Source organism: Phaenicophaeus curvirostris, chromosome 3 (genome assembly GCF_032191515.1).
Source record: "Phaenicophaeus curvirostris isolate KB17595 chromosome 3, BPBGC_Pcur_1.0, whole genome shotgun sequence".
Taxonomy (NCBI): Eukaryota; Metazoa; Chordata; class Aves; order Cuculiformes; family Cuculidae; genus Phaenicophaeus; species Phaenicophaeus curvirostris.
Window position 1 is genome coordinate 15,796,884 of NC_091394.1, and position 26,660 is coordinate 15,823,543.

The following is a 26,660-nucleotide window of genomic DNA, read 5'->3' on the forward strand; positions in this document are numbered from 1 at the left end:
CTGCAGAGTAGCAGGACAGAGCTAAATTCTTGAAAAAGTGGTTAGTTTATTCTAAGAGAACATTGCATCTAGTGAGAGAAATCTAATTTCACATAGTTCCTGCCAAATTCTGGGTGCAGTAGTGTTGAAAACCCTGTTAATGCCAGTTTTGCAGAGACCAGCTTAGAGAAACTGAATCTGTAAGGCTAGTGTGTGTGCATGCTGCAGAAGTGCATTGCTGAAGCTGTCGGATAACATGGTAAGCTTGCTCCTGCCTTACTGGAGGAAAACTTTTTATGAATAAGCTGCTGATACTGCAGTTGGAGGTTGCTAATCATGGCCCAGCTCTTGGCAGGTCAGGTTTGTTTGTTTATTTGTGTATTTATTTGTTTTGGAAGCAGTAAAGAGCCACTTTTTGAAAAAAAAACAAACCAAAAAACAAAGAAAGTGGCTAGTAGGTAACACTGGTTTTTGGTGTGAAGCAATACTGCCCTGATAGCAGTTCCAATGCAGATAATGACAAGCCACGTAACTGGTAATACTCCTTAAAATAAATCTTGAGCACCTGCAGAAAAATAACTTCCTGGCTCACCAATAACAGTGTGTTGTATAACTATGCCAGTCCATGTATTTAAGAAGCTATTTTTTCCTTTGATGAAACACTTTACTTATTTGGGCCTTGTGCCCTATGGGTTTGCAGTGTTGGCAACAGGGTCCAAACCCCTAACTTTTTTTCTTAATTGAAGGACGTTCTGGTTAGTGGGTTATTGAAAACCCAGATGGGGGTCGGAAGTTCCTCCAAGGTCAGACTGGCAAGTCTTTCTGCCTTCCCCTGTATCATGGGATGTAATATAATTCCTGTGATTCATTTAACAAATTCCCTACTGCTGCAGAGACCTAGATCATAGACACAGGTCTGTCTACTCTGTCAGTTTTCCTTCTTCCTGTACTAATTCCTGGTATTTTGCGTTTCTCGTAGCTGTTGTATAATGGACTGGTAAGTCTGCTGAGCGTTGTAAGAGTGTCTGAATAGGTCTGTGTGCCCTGCCAGGTTATTGCATGTTTTTGGTCATTCATGGCACCAAGGATCAGAGGCGCTGTGGTGTGTCGGGAATAATGTACTGCTGCCTTTGCTACTTCTGTAATCCCCAGCTGGGCTTGTTTGTGCCTCGTCTCTAAGGTTATTGCACTGTCTTTACAGCCAGTACTGTAAAATTAGAAGGATTCCTCCAGTCAGTGGCTTTGCTGCTTCAGGAGAGAGAGCCTGACTTTTGACAAAGCTAAGTGGCTTTATTTTAAGCCCTTGTTTGTACAAGCTCACTTAGCAATGGGAATGCAAAAATTCTAGGTTCACAGTTACTCTGTTGGCTTACTGAGCCTTTTGCTTGGCTCTTACCTAGTCAAATGACTATAGTTAAGAGGCAGGAAACCTAGTTACAGGTCTTTAATTATGTAATATGTAGGTTGCCTGAAAATGCATTTTAAAGGTTTTTGCCTAGTGTGCAAAGCCTGTTTTTTTTTTTTTTTTCTTCATTTCTATGACATTTTAAGCACTAGCCCAGGGAAGATGTGATTGGAGCTCTGGCAGAAGACAGTAAAAAATATGAGCTGTTTTCATTGCAAGTGATTTCAAGTTTACTCAGTGACTCTGGGCAAACCCGAGAGCCTTGCTCTTCCCTCATGATTACACTTGACACATTTACTCAAGTTCTGGGTTGTCAGCAGGCTGAAAATATGTTGTACCAAAGAGCTATCAGGTAGAGGACTGGGCTGCTGTATTTAGCCACTAAGAAGCCCAGTGACTTAAATCTTTTAAGAAAGGAGTGTCATGTATTACTAATTGATCCAGGCTGTGGAGTTTGGATTAGAGCTTGAACATTGGTCTGGATCTGTCAGCTGGATCTCTTCCTGTAACAGCCTACGTGTTTGCCTTCACAGGGCTGCGAGTAGAATTGAGTGACAGAACAGAAACACTAAGGATGGCTGAAGATACTAGTAAGCTATAGGAAAGATCACTTAGATGAATAGCTGGCTACTCTGTGCTTGGCGTACTTGATTGATTCTGTTCTCCTCCTTCTACATATCAATGCTTTCAGTAAACCAAAGCTGCAAAATCATGATGTAAAGAAGATGCATGTCTTAGAAAATAATGCAGACAGTTGCTTTACATAAATGCAAGTAGTCTTTGGTTTGGGGAATGAAGAATCGTATGAAGTGGTCCTTAGAAGAAATGCTGCCTGATCTGTTTACTGCCTAAGGAAACTCCAGAAGCACGTTAAGAATGGCAGTAGTGGGTCAGATAAAGAAATGTTTGTCTAGAGTAGCAAGTTGCAGATATAAAAGGAGAGTGTAATTTCTGAAAGCATCTCCTTCCTCCTTCTGGAATCTGGAGCTGCATCTGCTCTTTCACAGCCTTTGGTGATCACCTCTTCAGGGTATTTTAATAATTGCTTTTTTTGAAAACCATTTGTACTTGAACACTTTTGCAATAGTTTCCTAGTCTGTGCTGGCAGAAGGCACTTCATTTTGCTTTGCATGAGTTCCCTCAACAAAATAAAGGTAAGGTGGGTCAAGTAATGATCTGGCTGATTTTCTCTTTATATTCAACTAGTTTCAGGGCCTCTGCCTCGATGTGATAAAGTAGCACCACCAGGTAGGCAGTGAGCTCCTGGCAAAGCAGGGGTGCCTCTGCGGAAACTGAGGTGTATCTGCCTTGATAGTCCCCTAGACCACAGTGGGAGCCATCAGCATGTCTGATTTGGCTGTTGTGCTGGACGATGTACAAACATTGGAGGTATGCCACGATCTTAATTTGTTGCTGTGGGGTTGCTGGCACGAATATGTGTGACTCTTGCTCAATTGAACCTTTAGTTCAGGGGCATGGCTGTGTGGGTTTCTAGATAACTACGGTAAATCCAAACCCAGGGACTGTCGTCTTGGTGGTCTGGACGTGCTCCGAGGAGCTTCTGAGAAGCTGTGCTGCCACTTTATAGCCTTCCTTAATCTCCTAAAATTCCAGTGACTGCTGAAGTTAGAAAGAGTTGAAGCCTGCAGTAAAAGGGGATTTCCAGACCTCAAGAGAAACCTACTTGGTCTCAGCTGAAGTCGGGTCCTTTTCTTGGCAAAGAAAGCAGGAGAAGGGAAATAGACACGATACCTCATTATCTGCGCTTTTGGATCTGTTTCCTCCCTTCTAAAGTCTGTTTACCTTAAGATTATCCTGAATTGACTGACTGGATAACCTTTGCTGAAGGAACCAGGATGGGAGTAGCAGCAGTAGAGTAGAAGCTCACTGGTCAGCCTAATAACATTGTCTCTACTGATAAATAACTCTTCTGAGCAGAACTGCAGGTGGGAACAGTAGCACTGGGAGCCAATGAAGTGATTAAAGAGCACCTGTGCAGACAGCAGAGCTTCTGTAGTATATGGCTGTCTGTTTCTCTGATTAAAACACCTGATTTAATGTTTTCTTTGATAACTGAAATGCTTATCATGCCAGCACGAACAGCAGTAAACATTGTATGTCGTAGCTGAAGGAGTGCAACTTGAAAGGGTTAGTTATACATTGAAAAATAAATCCAGATTGTCCTGGTTACTGATACGTAGAGATAAGAGCCAAAGTCCACTCATAGGCAATGTTAAAGCGATGCAAGCGTGTCACATTTTGTGTCGTGCAGTGTAGGTTTGCAAAAAGACACTGAAATCTAACCTGTAATGATGATACATTTGTCTATATGAAAAGCTAATGTTTTAAAGGACTCTGTAAGAAATAAAAAAAATACACCCTGCTTCAGATCCTTCTAGCACTCTTACTAGTCAGTCGATTAAATCGTCCTTGGTCGCAGACGCTGACAGAGAAAATAGTACATGCAAACAAGTCAGCAAGGTCTAACGTTCAGCTGGCTTCTAAAAATACTACAGTAGCGGGATTGTACAGTAAGTTAAGTAATATGCTTTAATTTCATATTGAGAGCATTTATTAGAAGAGAGGGGAGAGCTGAGGATTAAAACATGGAGCAAACACATGTCTTACTGGGAGCCTTGTTTCAGCGGCAGTAGGGGGGGAGGAGGGGGTGAGATGGTGATGGACCAAAACAGGTGCTCACCTTGCTGAGGGCCTTGGCCGCGGCCCCAAGCAGGACCACAAAAATGAGTCTGCTGGCACAGAGCAATTATATAATTTTTTTTTTTCCTTTCTTCTTTTAACCTTGTTCCAGTGTCTGTCTGATCTCTGCTGCAGCTGGCCAAGTGCCACTGTTTGTGCACAACGGACACAAACAGATTCTGGAGGGTCATGTGAAACTACCCTGAGCTCTTTAAATTGCACCGCCCTTACCTTTTCTCCTCTGCTACCTGCATTGCTTTAACAGGTGTGGCTTTGTTTATGCACGTCTGTCGCTTTACTTTAGCACCTGCAGAGTAAAGCACTGCCTGGAGGAAACCTTTGGCTCCCTGCTTTGCTCAAACCGCAGGAGAACTCTCTGGACCTTCTGGGCAAGGGTTTGCACCTAAGGAAACAGGCAGGGGCATCAGCTTTGTAAAGACAGGACAGGCAGTCATTAGTCATTGAAACCTCTGCTTCTGAGAACTTTCATATATCTTATCATGACTTTGGCTTAAGCTTTGTGAATAAGGTCTGTGGTTCTCAGCACCTTCTGGTACAGCAGTAAGGTAATTCCAGGGAGGGAGTATCCTATTCCTGTAAGTTATTGGCAATTGCCAGTTTAAAAAAAAAAAAAATCTGTTATAATTGAAGAGTTATGGGCTTACAGCCAACTGTAAGCCTCAAATAATGTCATCGCAGTTAAGTGTGTGTTACTGCTGTGGGAAACCCAAAGGTAAAAAGATACATCTTGGCCCATCTCACCTTTGCTGCTACATAATGCTGCATGAATCTTGCCTTCCAGTAGGGACACTTCCGTATTGGGACAATTGAAAATGCATATAGGTTTGTAAAAACATAGCTTATAAATGTTTTTCTTCTTCCAGTTTTCATTTCTGTTGGGATGCCCTGTTGCTCTTCCTAGCCAAGAGGCATTAAGCAACTGCACCTGCGTGTTGGGCATCTGGACTTTTTCCCAAGAAGTGGAATTAATGCTGTTAAACTGCATCCACGGGGTTTTGGCTGCTTGATAAAAATACATAATTTTGAATTGCATAGGGGGAAATAGAAAAATAAAAGTTCTGTGCTAGATGGAAGGGTGTTCTGCTGTGTTCTACGTGCCTGCAATGCTTGCCTCTCAGGCTTTGTAGCAAGAGCAATCAGCTTCAACTTTAAGTGTTTTTCTGCAGGTGCTTTCTTGTGCTGCAAGTCTCGTTTTTCCTGCCTGAAATTTAAAATTGAGATATTGTGTTCCAGGTCAGTGCTGGCTGTGTGGCGTCCCAGAGAAAATGAGATAAATCCAATAAAATTGACTACGCTGCAAAAGTGATAATAATGTTAGTTTGCAATATCCTGTGGTTGCAAGGGGTTTGACGGAGATAGTAGCTCATGAGTTACTTGTTAATACATGTTCAGTGAAAGAGCAAAGAAATATTTATGTGTTTCAAAAAAGTAAGAATAAATCCAGTCATGCTGACAGGTGGTCTGGGGTTTTTTTTGTTTTTTTTTTGTTTTTTTTTTAATTCCTAAGAAGCAACTACAAAGTCTTGTGAGATTAGCTAGATGTGGCTCATGAAACAAGTACCAGTGCTGTGAAAATCGGTGGCCAGTATGTAAAGAGCTATAAGGAGAGGTAGCCAATACAGAAGCAGAAGTCTGAGTGGTCCCAGTTGTATATGGGATAGATAGATAGATGCCATATGTGTCTTATCATATATTGTCTACTTATGAAAACCTCCCTTAGTCATACCACTTTTGGCAGTTTTTGTCTTATAAATCCCTGCGGGCTCCTGAATTGATCCCTCATGGTGAAGGCACTTAACAGTGGTACTGGAAAACTTGAATCAAAGCTCAAGTATTTGCTGTTTGAGATGGTCTCCCTGAAGATGAGATAATATAATTTATTTCATATCCTGTATAACTCTATATAGTTCTTATCCCCAAACAGTACATCCATTAAGTTTTTGAGCAGTAGCTTATATTCTGTAAACTAGAAATACACAGCTGAGAGCTCATGGTTGCACATAGTTGAATTGCCGCTCACTGTGTGTGCTATTTACTCTGCCATAATTACGATGTCATTCGCTGTGAAGGTGGTTCCTATGTTTTGACATAAATGCAAGTCATGCTACTGTGTGTTTATCCCACACTTTGGGCACAGCAGGAACATGTATAGAGTCACGTATATCACTGCAGCAGTTTATGGTCAGTGATACAGCAATGCTGTTGGCTTTATGCACTTGCTTCTGTTTTTCCTTACTCACCCTTACCTGGTATATGCAGAGGTACGCCAACTTTATAAAACTATACCTGCTCTAAATTTCCTTCTTATCGTTCTAAAACTCAGTGTGACTTATCTTGCTTTTTTTATTTATTTTTTTGTTTATATTTCAGTTTTCTTACTTTCTCTTAGCCTTCTATTTTTGGCAAGTTCTGTGAGAAACTGTGGTATTTTAGACTTAGCCAAATTCAGTCTGCGTTAAAACTTCTTGAAACCTGATCTTGTGAGAGTTCTAGCATGGAAAAACAAAAAACACCCCCTCCTTCCCCAAAAAAAGTTGGCATCCAGAGCCATGAATGTTTCTTTAGACTGAACTTTTGATTCCTCTTGAGGCTTGGTAGTTCACTACTGAATCTGTTTCAGTCCAGTTAATTAGTTACCAACCCCTAAGCCACCGTCTTGGAACTAATGAAAACAAAGCCCCGAGCATCCACATGGTTTGATAAAAGAAGAAACTTTAGTGAAACTAGGAAATGCATTTACATCACTGTTTCCCAGTTTGAAATGGAAAACTAATGTACATTTGATCCAACAGCATAGTTATTGATTGTGGATTCATGCCACCTGTATTAATGTGATAGTCTAGTCTCTCCTCTCCTCTCTTCTCTGACACTGGTTTTTCCTTTCAGAGTAGTGGCAGGGATTATTTTTTATATTAGTGGTTTGGCTCTATGCGGTGTTATCTTGCAGGGAGTACAGAATGCCTGTTTTTGATAAGATTTTCTGCTTTTCCTTTTATTTAGGACAATGTAGATCAGACTTCAACTCATGGTCGGCGGGATCTGGTGGAATCAGGTTTCCAAGAACCATCTAACCGCATCTCCCTGAATCACCAAGGTAAGGGATGGTGGGTGAGAATCCAGGCCCCTCAGGGAGCCTTGGATTGGCCATTGAAAGCCAAGGCACTGCATGGTTTTACCTCCATGTTGCCTTTATCTTTCTCATTTAAAAACAAAGAAACAAAAAAGTTTTGGATGGCTGGAAAAGGAGAGATGAAAAATATTTTTTTCTCACAGCAGTCCGTTGAGTTCTATGGGATGAAGATGACAAAGACCATCTGGTGCATCTCAATCCTTGTAGCCCAAATTAGGATTGTTAGTCTGGGCGTCAGGTATATTCTGGTTTTAGGAGGGGCAGGAGGGAAATACTGAAATAGAATTCAACGTTTGTAATGTTAAAATTGCATTTTGAATAATCTTTCATTGCTGTAAGGAAGGTTTAGGGCTTTTGCTTAACTTTTACAGTAGAAGGAAAGAAAAGAAAAGTGTATTTACTTGCTTTGCATGACAGGAAAAGAAAGTCCTGAACTAGCTGTTGTAAAATAAATTTTAAAAGCCTTTCTTTTCTGATTTCTGTCTGTTTAGACACCTGAAAAAATGACAGATACTAGTACAGCAGGGACTTTTTAGCTCAACTTGATTTATTTGGCTTTGAAATAATTAATAATAGAGACAATTGTCTTAACCAGTGAACCCTCAGAGTTTGTGATAGCTTAATTTGGAAGCAAGTCCTTGAAGTTCATCTTCAAATGTTGTTTCTTCAGTGCAACAGCTAGTAGTACTGCAGTCAGCACAAGGCTTTTGAAACAAAGATCACAAACATATTAACGTATTTACCAAATATGACATGCTTAACTTTTCCTTTAAAAATCCAGCTGCTTTTGTTTGTCGAGGACAGCAAGACTGGAATTTTATCTCTTCTAGATCCTCAAGACTAGTTAAGTTTCACAAACAAGTCCCAGTATGTAATGAGGATTGTATTTTAATTTACTTCTGCACCCCAGTCTTCCAGGTTTTTTTTAAAGCTTTGCTTCCAATTGAGAATAGAAGATAAGGGGTTGTCATGTTACCCAGTCTAAAACTTCTAGTAGCCCAGTAGCATATTGTGGCACATTTGCACGCTTACAAAACGTAATTTATGAATTCTGCTTTCCATTCATGTTGGAATGGTACTGTTACATTAATTTCTCCTGCCATGGGGTGGACAAATTCTGGAGCAAGATATTTCTCCTGAACTTCTTCTGAAGCTATTTATAAATATGCCCTGTTAATTAAGGGGCTTTTTTTGGGGAACACATCCTCTGTGATCTAAGCTCGTGCATTAGAGTGAGAATGTATGTGGCTGCTATATCAGAGCTCCATACATTTATTGAAGAAATAACTAGTATTGCATTTTGATGACAAAATGCTAGCTTTGTAACCTGACATTTTGCTTATAGAGTAATACTTCCTTTCCAAAGCCTTTTTCACCATCAGTGTTGTAGTACTGCAGAAGGATCCACACAGTGTCACTTGATGTGTGGCTCTGCATCAGCAGAAATATCTTTATGTCAACTGGTCCAAATTAATTTGGGAAACAGCCATCTGTAAAGAGAATGCTCTTCATAGAGTTGCAGGCTGTTTAAAGCCTGTTTGTAAAGAAAGGCCCTTTTAATGTTTTTCCTGATAGATGATGAAATAAAGATCATTCTTGCACCCACAAATTGTTTGGGATTTTTTTTTTCCTACACCAACTGAATGACAGCAATCAAATCCAGTGTTTCTAAAACCTTTCTGATTTTGTTGAAGTAGGTGTTTAACACATTATTAATCTTGCCTGCCTCTGACTGTAAAACACTCTTCAATATGTGGCAAGGATTAAGAACTGAAACTTGATTGCTCAGAGGTGGCCTTTAATGCTGGACTGGGCTGTAGCACTTCAGCGATCTTGTAGTGTTGGAGGAAAGCAACGTGCCTTACAGGTATGATACCTGCTGCTTTGGTATCTTTTCGAAAATGGAAGTGACCATAGGCTTGATGTCTTGTGTGTTTGTTCTATCAGTGCCTACACTCTTTCATAACTTATGAAATACACATTCTTGTCCAAGAACTTGAATGAGCTGAAATGTATTCCAGTAACTGATTAATGGATAGTGAGTGCATAGGAAAATATAACATGAATAGTTTCAGAAGGAGTTGTGACATGGTCTGAACTAGCTCCCATGCAGTCACATTAGTCACACAATAATTAGAAAGACTAGATTATTAACATAAAGCGGGTTTTTAGATTCTGTAGCAAATGTTTGCTTTGTTTTTTTCTCTCTTACACTAAACTGTGTTATCCATTAGTTTCTGTTAAAGCTTTACTGGCACTAACTTTGATGAAAAACTTAAAAGTAAACCTGTGTCGAGAAGGAACTTGCAGGATCATTGGTTGCATTTGATAAATGGATCTCCTGGTATGTCGTGATTACACTGATGATAAAGAGATTTACAACAGACTGCCAATTTTTCCTTCCAGTTACATACAACATTACTAGCTGACTTCTACTTACACTGACTAGCAGATCTAAAGCTTTTGTTCCTGTGTTTTGCAAGACTTCCAAGGAAAACAGATAGGCTTACGGTAATGCTGGTTTAATAAATATTTAAAGCAAGCAGAAATTGTGGCAGGATTAGAATTGGCTAAAATATTTAATGTGTTAGGTGCTCCCTCCGTTTTCCCTTTAGTGTGCTGTTCCTTAAATGCTGCAGCTGAACTTTGAGCAACTGTGCCTATTACATTATTTTGTGTATACACTTACAATTCATACCTGACTACATTGCTCAGTGCGCACAGCAGATCTGCCAGTTTCTGTTGAACATTAACTTATAGCCTTCTGCTTTTCACTGAGAGAGCTTTGGTACAAGCACTTGCAATTCTTAACCAGACTCTGCTTTCCATGGCCTATAAAAATGGTGATTAGCTTCCTCCCAGGCATCTGAATCCCTTCAACACAAGCTGGAAAAAGAGCATTCAAGTGGAGACTGAGATATCCCTGCCAACTGTCCCTGCATGAATAAGCTCTTTCTTGTGAAGGGTATTTCAAGTACATGTTTCCTGCTGAATCACTCTTTTTATACAAGCAGATGCTTTATAACTGTTCAGCTTTTTATTTTAAAAGAATATCTTGTAAAGATTGGGGATCAGAGAATACTTATTGTAAAGTGAGGAGTCTTTAAAATATGCAGGTTTCAATTACAACAGATGAGAAAATTGAGTACATTCAGATGGAATAGTATTTTTTCCTAGAAATAGTTTAATAACTGCTTATGTATAGATATGCTGATAAACTTGCTTACTTTAACAATAAGTATTTTTGTGTCTAAGCCATTCGTTAGTACCCACTTTTCAATGATTCTGCTAGTTGGGCAAATTTCATAAAGGCACTAAACACAGAGAGCAAGAATAGGATTTCTGTCCTGTTTCCCAAATGCTATTTCATAAAGTGAATGCAGTGGGAAAGAGCGAGCTTCATCCAGCTGAACAGTACTGGTATCCACTGATAAAAAGGAACAGGTAGGCTTCAGCTACCTGTTGAAAATTAGAGCAAGTTAATAACAGTCAGGTAGGATTTGGCATTAATAAACAGCAAATCAAATATTTCTTGAGCAGTCCTTTCAGAAACTGTAGTAAAGCCCATAGGCTTGGAGAAGAATAATAAGTCTAAACTGTATGGCTGAAGAGTTAGGAAGGTGAAGAAACAATCAAAATAATTATTTACCATCTTTAAAGACTCAGAGAAAAAGGAAGTGAGAGCATGCCTAGGATGGGACAGGTGTTGTTATTTTTCAGCCTTCTTTTCCCTTCAGGAGTAGAGTGTGGAGATTAAGGAAACTGTAGCCACCTCAGCCACGTCCCACTTTGCGGAGATGTTGAGCACTCACAAATATTTACTATTTTGCAATGACAGGTTCTCTGCAATGTGTAGCCTACAGTGTTTGTATGCTGTCCAGTAGGTGAAGGACAGAGCTGGTGGTGAGCGTAGTGGTGCTTTTAGTCCAAATATGTGCGTTCGTGTAGAGATGATGCTTTGAGGTCTTTCATAGAGGTGACAGGCTGCAGCACTCATTCACCCTGTGCCATGCCAAGGAATGCTGCTGGTTCTCTCCTCCCAAACACCCTAGCAGTTCGGCCTCTGTTTCTCTTGACCAAAGTTAACCTTGAATGTGTCTCAATAACAAGACAAGCCTATGCTATGCTGCCCAGGAACAGCCTTACTGTATGAAATATGATATCAAAACACATGATGCTACAGACAACCATAAACCTAACTAGATTTGTTTACCCTTGGACTTCAGAGGAGTCTGACCTGCCAGCCAAGCTGCTGCTGTTACTCAACTTGCTCTATACTAATGTTTTTCTCTTTGTTGAGATGTGTTTGGGATCTCATTTTTCTATTTGTTTTTCTGGCAGGTAACAAATAGTGCCAATTCTAGTGCTGGCTGTGAAGTTTATGAGCAGTACCTTTTATTTGTACTTGATGTGTATTTTTGAGGTTGTGTTGCTATTCCTTATACAGGAATTTGCAGCTAGGCATAAATAAGATGTGTTCTGTCACCTCGACTTTTAATGGAAGGATTAGTCATGCAATTCTGGCACTTTCTGTATGTGCGTACTTGTGGGATGATGGTCAGTGTCTGTACAAATGTGTTTTGCCATGAGTCTGTGATGAAAGATGTGTCTTCCTTTTATCAATGTGTTCACATATGACCTTCCTCTCCTGATGTACTCTTGGCTCTCGTTGGACTTGATGCTTTTTATCACAGCAGTTCACAGACAGAGCTGAGCTGAATACCGGCATCCCCCTGGCTCCATAACCAGGTGGCTTTGACAGCAGAAAGAAAACAGCGATGTGAGTTGTTCTAGCCATCAGCTGTCGTTTGTCAAAAGCCAGCTCATCCTTTGGTCTTTCTTGGTTGATCATAGTAGGAAATCTTGCTTGTAGTGACATGATGAAGATGCTGTGGTTACAGATCAGTCGGTATTAGGTCTCCTGCCCATGTGTAAAGATGACTTGCTCCCACTGAAACTGGAGGAATCCAGAGCAGCTGCCAATTGCTTTGCACTGCAAGCTGCTCTTTGAGGCAGGTGCTGTCTGGTATCTCACTGGCTAGTAAGTAATACATTAACTTTTATAGAAGTGGTGAATGTCAGGGGTGGTGGAAACAACCATTGTAGCACACTGACTGGGTCTGAGAAATACATGCCCATGTAAATATGGACAGACTTTTGAATGACTGTGTGCTTAGATGAAGCATTATGACACCCAGGATTTAGCCAATCTTGTATAGCACTGCTATTATATTTTGCTTTTACTCTTTGCTTTTCTATCTGCCTTAGGATAGGCACATGAAGTTGAGGCGATTTTATGCTTTCTGCAGATGAGGAGGAGCGCGTTTAGTAATGGCCAATATTAATTTTGTTGTGCTTGTGGGATCCCACTAGAATGAGTCAGCTGTTTGGTAATCAGAACTAACCCATATTTTTTGAGAATACAGCTGGTAATGAGTTGAAAATGTAGAGGGAAAAAAACCAGATAGTCTTGTTTGTATTGCAGACACAGTACCAAAAGCTGCCAGACATTCATGAATTCTCATGCTTTGTATAAATGTTGTTGTCATTGTCCAGCCTTAGAAAAAAACCCACCATTAGTGCCAGAAAGATTTACACTGACTACCCCTAGGCAGAGAGCTGAGCCCCCACATCCTGCTTAGCTCATTACAGTACCTTTGTCTTGTTTTGGAGAAGGCTTCCATTGTACTGGTGATGAATCTAGTTAGCACGGTTACTAGGAAGGCACCCATAATAGCTGTGTGGAAGTTTTACTTCCTTCATTATATTAGTTCCCAATCCCTTGGACTGACAGGACCTTGGAAAAAAAAAAATGAGAAAAGATGAGAAGACGAAGTAGGTTGGTGTTTAGTATAGAAAGTTTCAGAGATTTGCAGCAAACCTGCAGGAAGACAGAATCACAGAATCACAGAATAACCAGGTTGGAAGAGACCCACTGGATCACCGAGTCCAACCGTTCAAAACAGACCAATTGCGTTAAGCAGGAAGACTCTGTGTATAATAAGGCTGCTAATGAAGATTAAGTGAAATCAGAGAAATGAGAAGAAATGGACCAAAAATGGTGTAAAATGTTGCATCTTCAGAGAAACGTGTTTGCGGATGACTAATGGATCGTCTTTTATTTTCATCGTATTTTTTAATTTTTGTATATCACATTTTTAGTATCAGCTTTGTGAATCTTCAATTTTAGACATATTTAAAGTTAAATGCATTCCTCTGAAGTCACCTGATATGAACAAAAAAAAGCTCAAATATCCCATAGTTGGCAAGTATAGAATTTAAGCCTGTTTGTAGTCCCTCAGGATTCAGTGTGTCCTCTGGGTAAACTTCTCTGACAAGGGTAGGATTCAGTGCAGCAAAGTAACCTGCCGTCTTGTATGTACAGGGTAACATGATTTGCCTTGGGAACTTTATTCGTTGGAAGTTTTACAAGTGGAGATGTAGAAAAAATAGAGAATTTTGAAGTAAGACTAGAGCAGGAACTAGTCAAAATTTAAAACTTAATCTTCCCTATTTACATGACTGTCAAAGTAAATTTTAAGCCCATTTTCTTCTGTGGTCTATGTAAAAATGGTAAAGTTATTACCAGGTTTCAGAGGAACTTCTTGCCATGTTGGAGGGGAGGTGGTTGCTAGGGCAGAGTGGCTGGACTGGGAGAGTAGGTGGAGCTGGGCTGGGGAGTTAAGTTCAGTGCCTGAGGTAGTCCATGGGGTGCCATGCCTGTCCCTCGGAGACCAAAGCTGTGTTAGGTGTGTGATGTCTGGAAAAGTGGGGGCTTTTTTTTTTTTTTTTTCATACTAAAGACAGAGGGATGGTTTTCCTCCACCTTATCTTTCATGATTTGCATCTTCAGCATGGCAGTGAGGCCAGGGCCAGAGTGTCGGAGTAGAATCACAAGATGTGAATTTAGGGTGCCTAGAAGCTAGTTTCTTGCTGTCATTTTGTTGAATTTTTTGTCTAAGGCTTTGGGGTATGGGATGGGGAGGAGGGAGGAAAGGTGTAAATTGGGCACCTGGGGTGATTCAGTTACTTCATTTCAGACCTTTCTCAGAGCAAGACAGCATTTACCTTCTTTACCCCTTCTGTGTTACCTATTGGGAGGACAAATTACCTTAGTACAAGTATAAGCCTAAAGTGATGACTTTTAAAGAAACTCACCACAAATCAAATAGGAAGAGGAAGATACTGTGAAATAAATTGTAAAATATCATGTCATTTTAGATTCACTTTTGTCCTTAATATTAAGGAATGTGCATCTCCTGCTGCCATGGAAGCAGAGCTGAGACTAACTTTTGGAGCATTTGTCATTTTGCATCTTTTGGCTAGGTAATGCAAGAGTCAGCATAAGGATCTTCTCTCTTTGTCTGAGGGGCATGCATCCTTGGGCATCTTGTAGAAAACTTTCTTTCTGTGCTTGCAGCTGTTGCAGAAGAACTGACTGAAATCGTGTGCTTTGGGGGATGTCAGAGAGGGGTGGCAATGCCCCCTAGGTACATAAACATATTGGTCTGTTTTCCAAGTGTCTACTCTGTTAGCAGGAGGCAAAGGCTCACATCATTTATTTGTTTACTGTTGGCACACAGAGAGGTGTGTCAGCTCCGTGAGGTGATGTCAGTGTCGGCACAAATATTTTCTTTATGTGCTGGTGTGACTGCTCCACTTGTGTCGGAGTGGCTGGCCACTTACCTGTCTGCCAACAGCCTGATGCAACAGCCTCAACGGTGACTGTTCCTCAACGGACTTCCTCAACTGTTCCTCAACGGAGGAACAGCATCTTATATGGGCTTTGAGATGCCTCCTGGAGGAAAGCAATCTGCAAAAGCCCTTCATGGAGATGATGTCCTGGCTTTTCATTTCTAGGGCTTGAGCTTGTCAGTCCAGCTCATCTGTTGGTGTGCTTGGGGACATTCAGATACCAGAGGGAAACTAGTGTCTCAAAATCTCCTCATAATGAGGTGCTTCTCCCAAATGCCTGATCTGAGCGATATTTCTTGTGCATTTCTCATGTTTTTTGTGAGCAAAAAACTCCAAAATCCTATGGGCAGCCTGCATTCCTCTTTGTAAACTTACTTAGTTAGCAGCTTGCATCCTGCACATCATTTCTGTAAGCAGATAGCTAAAGCAACCACATGTAATAGATTTCACTTTTTTTAAAAAAAATATATACTTATTTATTTACTTTCTAACAGACACAGGGGGACTTGTGATCTCAGCTTGTCCTCGCCTCTTAGATTCATAATTGAGTTAATGGTCCATAATTGAGCTTAGTGATCTGAAATACCCTCTTCTAATTTAATCAGTACAAGTTAAATGTAAGAAATTGGGATGAGCTCATATGTTTTCTGGCATAACTTTATTACCTTTAAGTTTTCTTTTGTAATCTGACTAAATTTGTAATGCCAAGATATTGGGAGATTGGAAGGCTGAAAATTCATACTATCGGCAAAGGCTCTTTTGGTAGTTTCTTGATGACAATATGACAGAGTTGAATTCTTGCCACTCCACTGTTTTCCTGCATGGCCTTGGTTTCTGCATAGTCTTCTCTGTTAGGGGGCAAGTTCTGAATATATTTAGCTTTATGTAAGAAGCTTTTGAACCTTCCAGTAGTTTTTAATCATGCTGTAACAATGGCATTTGTTCAATAAAAACAATGCCTCTGTAGTACCAGAAAATTAGCTTCAAATTTTTGACACTCTAACAAAAATCAGGTTCTGAATTTTAAAGGCAGTTTCACATGTAAAGGGGAAGGGTATACACAGAGATGGAAACAATCCGTATTCACGGCAGCTATACTGCCTGTTAGGAAATACTGCTTAAAAGAGTATTTTCAGAAGTGTAAGTATCTCTGATTTTTGAGATAAAAGTACAGTGTCTCTATGCAAGGTCAGCCTTAATGGAGAGAGAACTGCCTTTCAGTATCTGGTTACATGAAAAGCTCTAGGGCACTAATATGATTTCATGACTCTTTGTGTTTAAGTCTGAAATATAGGTACTTTGCTTATTTAAGAGTGCCACCTATAAATAGATCAGTAATTGATTGCCATTTATCTGCGATGCATGTAATGTTTGAAATTACTGTGACTGATGAGGGGAGGGGGGACTATTTTCTTTTTTAAATCTATCTACTTTGGAAAAATCTGTATCAAGAGCACAGTGTTGCTATACGTCTCTGTGCTTTTTGAAGGCGACAGGGGAAACCAGATTTCCTTTCCTATGAAACTTATTTCCAAGAGTGTGGTACCAGTGGTGTGGCAAAAGGAAGAGAGTTATAATGCCAGAAACTGCTCTCTGAATTGTTGAGATTGGCTGGACTTAGGCTTTGCAAGAAACTTTTTAACAGCCTTAGTTCACCAGTACATTTACCAATTTTGGGACTAGATGTATTCCATACCCCTCCACTCCCCTCAAATGAAATCCATTTAACTTCTTCAGATAAAGCCCGGAATTACTCCCACCCTCCTTTATAGCATACTGAACTGATTTGTGTCCTGTCTCTGATCATCCATACACTTTTGATCTTTTGTGATGGCAGATAATTTCTAATAGCTGACACAATGCAGCCCTCTTGCCTGCAAACAATTCTGAGTCATGTGTTTCAATTTTTAGGTTTTTGTTTTCCCCTGACCTTCAAGGTTATATTTTTGGTCTCTATCAAAGTAGTGAGAGGGTGGAGAACAGGCAGTGCAGCTCTTGGTTTCCTTCCATTGTTTGTCCTAGCGATAAAAGTGTCCTAATCTTTAGTTTCTGTCTCTTCTTTCCAGTGCTTCAGATGGAGCAAAATATAAGTTAATTTTCATTTTTATGAGCTCCATCCTCTAAGCAGAACTTCTGTCATGAGGAATAATTACAGAAATTAACTTTGGTCTTCTTTTATTTTAAAAAATAAAAATACTTCAGTTATAAAAATAATAAAGCAAGGTATAAATCTGTAACTTTTCCATGGGTACGAAACAGAACAATGGGGAGATAAGACTCATTTGTAACAGTGAAGTGGGGCATATTTGTGATAAAGCAGTTCTCGCTCAAAGGCTTCTGTTGCTATAGGGTTCTTACAATTCAACAACTTTGTGTCCTCCCTTTTCAGTTGTTAGCTGGTCTTAATTAGAGGAAAAATTGTAAGTGGTAAACAAAAGTTGTCTTTGTGCTTAAAAATTGAATGGATTTTAAAAGTTGGCTGACACTATTACAGCAAATTTAGGTTAAGCAGCCTGGACAAGTATAGAATTAGTTTAAGGTTTTAGTATCCTTTTCTGCCTATTAGAAATATTTTCTGGAGCTTACATGCTAGGGAACTGGATTATCACATAACGATGTAACACATCTTGAACTGGGAAGAAAATGCCCAATTCGCGTTTTAGATTAAACATCATCTTTCTTAGAAATGCCTTTTCTAATCTGTTTATAAGAGATTGGTTCTGCCAGATGACTGGGAAGTTGAGGACTGTGGATTTTAAGATATTTTCCGGCATAGGAACATATTTCCTTTAGACAAAACAAACGAGTTGCACTGGAATGTGCTCATGGTCTGTATCTGCAAGTAAAGCTTAACTTAGTTGTGTTAAGAAGAATATATGCTATGGTGTATCTGAAAAAATGCATGTCACTGAAAAATACCTGGCCAATAGATTTGTGGTGTTGAGCGAATGTGAAAGTAGGTTTTCATAGTGGCAAGTTGTGCTTATTCAAATATCAAGATGATTTTCTGTGTTTAAAAAATTATTAAAGGTTCATAGCTGAAGTCAGACCTAGGATAGGAAGAGTAGTGCGAAACGGTAGGGGTTTGATGGCAGAAACATCTTGGTTCTTTCTCTAAGCCCTGCATCTATGCTGAGTGTACTGCCTGTACACACAGTCTTCACTGAAAGAGGGTGATTTGAAGGCATTGAGTGACTGGCTGCTCAGCTTAATTGGATTCAGCCAAGGTTTTGATGGAACTGGACTGCAGAAATCTTTGCAGGATGCTAAGTGTACATTTCTTCACGTGAGCGTGCAGAAGCAGTGATGGGCTCTCTGCACCTCTAACCTCCCCGCAGCAGGAGTTGGGAATTGCTTGCTGGGGTTGGCCACTGTGCCTGTGCAGAGTGAAGCATAGAGTTAGAAGCTCTTGTTCAACAAATTAGCTGTTACGTGGGATGAAATAAACCACTGTAGCTGTCTACCTACGTCGTCCCTATCAGCAAAAATGAGGATATTGCTATTGCAAAACTTCTGTTAAGTATATGGTTGAGATCTACTTTGTGGTGTGCATGCTGTTTTTGAAGATGAAGTCCTGTTTTGTTCATGGCTTTAAGTTCTGGAAAATAAAATGAACACTGAAATGTTTCTGCCTTAATTTTTTCTGAGTTACATATGCCTTTCTGTGGAAACCCTCCTGACCTCAAAGGCTGTTTCAAAGGTGAATGACTTTCTTTTGAGGCTCTGGTATTATGTGAAATGTCATATAAAAGTCTGCGGGGAATACAGAGCCAGTCTTTCCTTTTCCTGGCTGGTGTATATCCGGTAGTGGATGGGGCTTTTCTGATTGATAAGGAAGTAGATACCCTGTCTAATTCTTGGTTAGTATCGTGTTTTTTGGATGATAAGTAAAGGTATTGTGAGAAAAAAATGATACGAACATATGTGAGAATGTGTCCTAATATATAAGGTAAACCACAGACTGTTACTTCGACATAGTGGGTAGCCTTACTGTAGATCTAATTGTTTATTGGCGGTATGAGACTTGGAAGTGGTGAAGGATAATGCAGCTTCTAAGTACTATAAATGTGCTTTAGTTGAAGGTGCATAATTCTCAACTCACAGTAGGGAGGGGGCCAGTGGGTTGAATTGAAGGGTAGTTGAAGCTTTCTCTGTGTATTCGATGGGGTGAAATCAAAGTTGGGAACAGTGACCAGCCTTGCAGGTTGACCTTGGAACTTAATTTAAAAAAAAAAGGCATTAAATCCACATTTTAATAATAATGAGATAAGGGAAAACCGCTTGAGGCATAAAGCATGGTGAAAACCCAGGGAGTCTCTTTAAGATGTTCTTAGTATGTAGCTGAAGTGAAACTATTAAAAGAGATGCAATTAATTTTCATTACTGTAGGAACCAAGATGTCTACTAATACAATATTTATGTTTGTGGTAATATCATTCCACCATTGTCTATCTCTATAAACCTTCTGTTTAAAAAAATGACCAGACAAAGCAAAACAAGAAAACCTCTCAACCCTCCCTTCATACGGCAATAGCGCCGAGCTGTTTGGGCTGGGATACATGTCTCCTGCTGTGTTAGACTGGTGAAATGCAAACAAGAGTGATCTCTTTCTGAAGAGCAAGCTTAGAGATGAATCTGGCAGATTGTTGGCTCCAAGGCAAATTGAGATTATTGGGGAGAAAATTGTTGAAGGCATGGCTTGGGTGAATGCCTCCTTTCTTATAGCAAGGATGTTTGAGCAAGAGGACTTAGTGATCGCGGCACTGATGACTTTGCCCATCCCTCCAAGTAGACTGTTCTCAGACCATTTACGTTCCCCAGGGCCTGGTGTCTCCCAGGGGTTTGGTGGTACAGCTGTGCTGGCACGCTTCCTAATGTACTTGTAATAGCAAAAAAACCCACTTTCTCCAAAGGAAGTTTATTCTGGTCTCAGAAGTGAAATGCAGTGCAACAGTAAAAGCATTCTTAGACATTTATACTGGGCTAGAAATACAGATATTTTAACAGGAAAAAATAGTTGTAGTGTGTAGTCATTTGTGTTCAACTGGTTGTAAGCAACCTTTCTGTATATTTCAAACATGCAGACCTATAGAGAGTGAAGGCAGAGAACTCAAGAATTTAATGCTGAATGCTGTGTGTTTCTCAGCTCCAGCCTGAAATTAGTCCTTTTGATCTTTGTGCCATATAAACACAGAGGAAGGCTCGACCCCCTGCCAACAATTCTGACACAGAAGAGATAGAGAAGAAACTTTTGTACTCTTAAATTATCTACTTGGTGATTTCAAATCTGTGGAGTGGAAGGGAGATAATTAGTGCTGTGGGTTAAACAAGTTTTAAATAGGCTTAGGAAGAAACTTTAGTGACACTCTATCCCCCAAACCTTTATGTATATAGTAGTATCAGCATAGGTTTGTGATCCTTTTACAGTGTTTTACACTTATACTAGATCATTGTCTGTAGATTCAGTTGTCCTGGAAAAATGCTGCTGTTTAGCATACCTTGCTTTATTCACTAACCTGATGCAAGCAGTGTGAGTGCTTTTCACGTGTTAATGAATACTTGCCTGAAAAACAGAGGTCAAAATACTTGACATGTCTCAGGCAGGCATCGAGATTACTTCAAGATGCATTTTATTGAGAGCATGTGGGAACAAAGAGTCTTCTAATGCATCTGTAGTATTGGAAGTGCCAACAGAGGGAATAGCTAATGAGGACAAAATTGAGGGGTGGTGTTGTCAGAATGGACGCTAGAGAGGTTAATAAGGTAGAAAAGAGCAGCAAGTGGCTCTCAATCAAATGGTACCCACTGTGGTGAAAGATGATGGTAAGGATCTGGAATTTATTTGAATCAACTAAGAAAGTGTTACTCTTCACCTGATGCAACATAACTCTCAAAATTAGTTCACCAGAAGTTGAAAGGAAGCCCATGTGGGATGCCTACTCTGGAAGACTGTTGGGAACAGAGAAAACTTTGAATCTGGTTCTAGTGCTTTATGTGGTGCAGAAGCTCTTGGTGCAGGTCGGTCTTGTTCTCAAAACATTTGTTGGGGTGATGTTATATATGTTGATATTATGGTGCACCTGCTGTGGCTTGTGCTTTAAATTGTACATTTGTCAAATAAGAAAACAAACTGTTTGCTTTCTTTTTCTGATCAGGTGGTCCTTAGGTTCATCTTAGAGAAGATTGATGAACATAAGTGAAACTATGTTGTTGTTCCAAAAAGAATTATTTTTAATTTTGTAAAGAGAAGTAAAAAAGCAAGAGATAATATTATAGTGTTGTATAATTTATGGTGTCTGTAGCTTTGAAAAAAATCTTGCGGTGTTAAGACTGTCCCAAAATTAACTGGAATGGGACACTTCTGTAACTCAAATTTCTTATATTGTCTATAGTGCAGATATTCTAGGTTGAGGCTTGTATTAAGCTCACTTAAGAGGGGGGAGGGGAACACGTGGAATTTCATAGTTTAGTGAAATAAGCAAAATCTATAGAAAAACAGCTCTTGTGATTTGGTGTCAGTTCTGCACTAAATTTTTTTAGCACAATGCAGCACTGTAACAATGAAACTCAGTCATCACTGACTTTGAACTTATCTGACTGTGATAAGCTCTAGAGTATTGATTTCTGCCATTATGTAAACATTGTGCTGCAAGTGGTTTGTGACAGCACTTCAGTATGGCAAGCTGTGTCGTATGAGGATACTTGAGAAATGCATTATTTCAAATCATGTGACATTCTTGCAAAGAGGATGAAGAAGGTTGCAGCACATTTCTTCAAGCCAAGAAGCTTCAAGGGGAAGATCAATCTGAATTTGTTTATTTATTTAAGTCTCTCTGTGCCTATTAAAAAGGACAAGAGTCTGTCAAGCTAGTTATAGTTTCAGCTAAAAAAAACCAGACTTAAATGGGGCAAACCAGCTAAATATAGGAAAATCAAAATATAGCATAAGATGTAGCTAAATTTGGAGTTCTTAACAGCAAGCAGCTACTTAACTAATTAAAGTATATAAGGTGCTACTGACCAAAGCAATTAGAGTGTAATTTCATTAATGGTATTAGGATTGCAGTAACAATATTTAAGTCTTTCTGTCCAAATCAAGATTGTGCACAATTTGTGACATGTACAATGTGAGGTTAGAAGCAGTGCTATGTTACGGTATGTTACAGCACCACTATCTGAGTGGATTTGTAACTGCGCAAGAACATGTCTTAAACTGGCTGTTTAACGTTCCCAACTGGTATATGTTGCTTGCACTTGGGAATTTTTATAATCTTGCATGTTTGTAAGTTCGTATATTAAAGAAGGCTTCATATGGGCTGCAAATTTTTTGTTTATCTTTGCAATTCAGTTATAAGGTTGTTGCTATTCAACAGCAAAACAGAATTACTCTTTTTGCGTGTTTTGTGGTCTGTCCTTAAGCAGCTGAAAACCCTGGAGAGCTCAGGCATAGTAAAATTCTTCAAGTCCCTCTGAAATCTAAAGTGTTGCAGATGATGAATTTCTAAACTACGAATTCTGCAACTCAAAGACAAGTGGATAATGTGCCCAGCAAGCACAGTAAGGTAGCTTCTATCCTCCAGAGTAACCATAAATATTCTTCAGAACTTGATAATGAGTTTTAGAGACTGGGTAGAGAAAATTTGCATCAGAGAGTGAATCTGGAATATACTGAAATCCAAATACAGGTCACCTCTGAGGCTAGGGTGGCATCCCTGAAGAATCATTCAGTCACGTAAATGAAGCAGTGTGAGCTTGCTGCAGGGCACCAGTTGGTATTGCTACCACAGCAGCTAACCTGCAGTTGCTGACGCTGTTAAAAAGCCATTGAGAGAGTCCACCAGAGCCTTAAGGCTTTACAGTGACACTTTTGGCCTACCTTAAGCTCTGTGATGTTTACACATTGCCTCTTTGTAGGTCTAAGGCTTTCTAGGTCTATAAATGCGTGGGTGTGCTTTTGGCGGAGGAACCAGTCTTCTCTGCTTTCTGGGCTATATTTCAGATGGGAAATGGAGCAAGGTGAGTGGGTTGTCTTAACCTCTTGCAAACACTGAACCTGCGCCTGCAGGTTTTTGGAGCATCCTTCCTAAGTGGAGTGGCGAGGGTGACTTCAGGAGGCGCGGCACATGACACGAGGACCCTGCAAGCTTGCTGCAGCGTGCGGAAAAGATCCTTGTTGCACAGGGTGAAGGAAATGGAGACTCACTTGTAAGAAGCAATGGACTGTTAACAGAGTACCCCTAGGGGAAAATGGCTTGTGTCCTGCTTCCAGCATAGTTTTGTGGATGTGCATGGAGGTGAGTCTAGGCAGGAGCTTGGGGTCCTTACCCACAGCCTGGTGAAGTGGACCAAGTGGAGGAGAGCAACAGGCTGGTTTCCCAAAAGCACAGCGTACCCCGAGTACGCGAACTGGGAATGTACACACCTTGTAAAATCAGGTGCGTGGGTCTTGAAGAAAAACAGGTGTAATTGGCCAGTTGGTTTTCACTCATATCAAGCCATGAATAATCTGTGTAGCACACCACTGACTTTTGCTTTTGGGTGAACTCTATTCTACTTATTTTAACTGGCACAGCTTGCCTTCAGGAGGTTAAATGGCAGAGGACTGTGTTTCGAGTAGCTCATTGGAAAAAGAAAACCCGATTTGGTCAGTCTAGAAGAAACTTAACTACATTTCTCTTTTTCTTAGGCCCAGATAAATTTAGGTTGACGTCATTGCTCTTCATTGAGGATTTGAATGACAAATTCAGATTTTGTATTGTTGCTTATCTGGGGTAATTGACTTCAGTGTTTTGGCTTTTTTTTCAGGATTTGGCTTTTCAGTTTGTTTTTTTTTGCTGTTCTTGTTTGGTTGTTGGTTTGTGTTTTTTTTTAAAAAAGAAAAAAGCTTGGCTCACAGGAGCTCTTGGGGTCAGCATAGTTGACAGCGGAGGGAAGCTGTTATAAATGACTGGTTTCGCATTGGCAGTGTGGGGTATGGATGCCTTCAGCAGAGGCTCCACACTGCCATTTGGGATGCGACTGGAGCAATATGCTCTGCCATCTGGGGATCTGTGCGGCAGGACTGTGGCGTTCCCTTCTCACGCAGCGGAGGTTTGTGCTTTGCTACAGCAGTAATTCCTCACGAATTATCCACCCTTTCCTAGCAAGGCCAGGGGAGAGTGCCTGGTTCCGCACCCAAGGGGACTGCTTGATCTTCTGACGGAACAGCTAGGCTTGTGTGAAAGGAGAGCCTGAAATATCCAACTCAAGATCAAATTATCTGTGTGCAGATGAAGTTAAATGCATGCCCCAAAATGATGTTCCCTTTGTAGGGCAAAGAAATGTAGCGAAGGCTTGTATCTACATACTGCCAAGGCAGTTAAAGGGCATCTGGTGGCAGCCACCCTCCTCTGTGAAGCGAAGCTGAGGCAGAGAAGCTTGCCTGATGTTACTTGTCAGGTGCTGGGTTTGAAAGCCCCAAGTTGGGGGCTCTCGGGGAACTTCTTGGATGCAGTGTTGCAATTCCAAACGGGTCTCCCCGAGTTTAGTCTTTTGTAGATAGCTTACTGAAATGAAAATTGGAGTTAATACTAAACTGTTAAAGCAGCTGGTTAAAAGAAGCCAAAATTACCCTTGAACTAAAGCATTTTACTTTTTCATATGGCTTTTGGTTCTGTTACCTAAAGTCTAACTAGAAGTACCTTAAATATGAAATATTCCTGTTGTCTGCTTTGTAAGTACATGGGTCACAGCTAGGTAACTATTATGTGCTGAAAATGCAGTCTTTAATTAACCTAGAGGAATAGCTGATTCATTAATTGCCATGTGCAACTTTGGGAACTTGTATGGCATCCTCTTAAATATGCTTTCTAAGCCAGCAATAAACCTGATCAAAGCAAATTTTAAACACGTGGTTTAAAGTTAGTAGGATTAAAGGTTAGCCTGGGTATCAAGTGATGAGATAACAAGCCTAATTTAATAGTAATGATGTTTCAGCATCAGCTCTGAGGACCCATCGCTTCCTGAAGAGAAATGCTAACGGACTTTTTGGGTTGATCTAACCACTTTTCATTTGAAAGCTTTGTTTAAGTTGTCATAGAGTGGTTTGGAAATGAAACCCCTCACGCAAGAAGCTGGGGGCTTGCTGTCTGCCAGGCGGAGGTGTCCCCGAGCAAGTGGGCAGCCGATGACACCGATGCTGGAGCAGGCAGGGCATATCAGGCTTTAGCTGAAGCTGCGCAGCAGTATATTGGGAGGTTACCCACGACATTTCCTGGAGCAGGGATAAAGCTTGGGCTTTCTTGGCAGGATGGGAAGGACTAATCCGTGCAGTGGTGCTTATATCGCTGTGTAAGGATTGTTCAACTGGGATTATTTGGCTGGGTATTAGAGTGTTTAATCAGGGAGGGAGAACACAGATTCCCAAAAGAAAAGCAATAGGTGCTTTGACTGATTTTTAACTTTGCCTTTAATAGCTTTAGAGTTCTAAGACATGTAGTAGCTCTTTTTGTCTCTCTGAAATTTTAACTCTTTTTGAACTCTGGCTTATCTATTAGTGCTATGAATATGTGTATACTTGATTTGCACTTGTTTTTTCCTTTAGCCCGGGCAATAAAAAAAATACATGTAAGTAAAATTTTAGAGAAGCGTTATGAGTAGAAATGTGTATGTAGGAAAGGGTAAAACAAATTTTGAAAAATAATTATTTTCATTCATGTAAGTATAAGGAAAACGCACAGTATTTTAAAGCTTTTTTCCCAGTTTCCTCGATGTAAAAATATGTAATCTTAATAAATATGCAGCTAAATGTGTCCTTTGCTATGTCTAACTGCAGCTCTTGCTGTTTAAGGATAACCTCTTAAAGCCATTCACCATAAATATGACTGTCTAATATAAGATGTAGTCTGCCAAGCATTTACCATGTGGCCGGCCGACAGTATTTCAGTTCATCTATACAGTGCCATCCAATGTTGTGCTTCCTTAATTCTGACTTGAGCATTTCTTAATGGCTCAGTAGGTTAACATGATTTCCCCCATTGCCTGGAAAGCTTAAGTGGATTTTCTGTTTGGTTTTGTGTGGGCTGCACAGACTAGGAACCATTCTGCTGCCCAGGTGTTACTCCAACCATGTCCTCTTGAAGGGTGAATCTTTCTGCAGTCTCTATTTTGGGGTATATTGCCAGAGCTTTCCCTCCCAGTTTTGTTGTAGAGGTGGTGCACCAAGATTGAGGCATCCAATTAACCTTAGCAGAAAGAAAAGGCATAAACAGAGAATCCCTGAGTTGGTGGGTCTGTTTGTGTCTTGCATTCTCTCATGCTCACTCTTTTTTTTTTTTTTCCTTTCTTTTTTTCCCTGAGTAAAGAAAGGGCCACAATAAGGCTATAGGTGCGTGATTAGTCTTTTCTGACCCCAGGCTTGGCCTTGGAAAGAATACCCTTTGCTGCTTGCTTTGGTGCTCCTTCTCTCCTCAACTAGTGTTATTTTTATATCCTCTGTGTAACTGAATATGTTTTGGGTTTTCTTCTGTCTTGATAAACCCAACCAAGCAAATGCTTTCCTTTTTAGGTCTTTCTCAGGCTTTTTCTAGGTGACATGAGAAAATGGCATGGGGAAACCACTGAACCTAATGTTCATAGAAAAAAGCTGCAGATGTTACCAGTTTCTTGAAATTGAATCTTCTGACTGGATTTTGTAATCATCCCAGGAATGACAATTTCCCAGCGGTCTACTTAACCTTGGGTTCTGCTTTA

General features: G+C 40.2%; 1 protein-coding gene across 4 annotated transcripts in view; it reads left to right on the forward strand.

Annotated features, from left to right (window-relative positions):
- Positions 1-26,660, forward strand: part of GRB10 (growth factor receptor bound protein 10) — a 148,460-nt gene that overhangs the window by 55,990 nt on the left and 65,810 nt on the right. For 3 of the 4 annotated variants that reach the window (XM_069853426.1, XM_069853428.1, XM_069853427.1), the window contains exon 3: positions 7,106-7,199. In XM_069853426.1, coding sequence (XP_069709527.1) covers positions 7,106-7,199 — 94 coding nt within the window. Of the gene's footprint in view, positions 1-2,613; positions 2,633-7,105; positions 7,200-26,660 lie in introns of those variants that run through there. The other variant, XM_069853429.1, reaches the window with a different exon arrangement.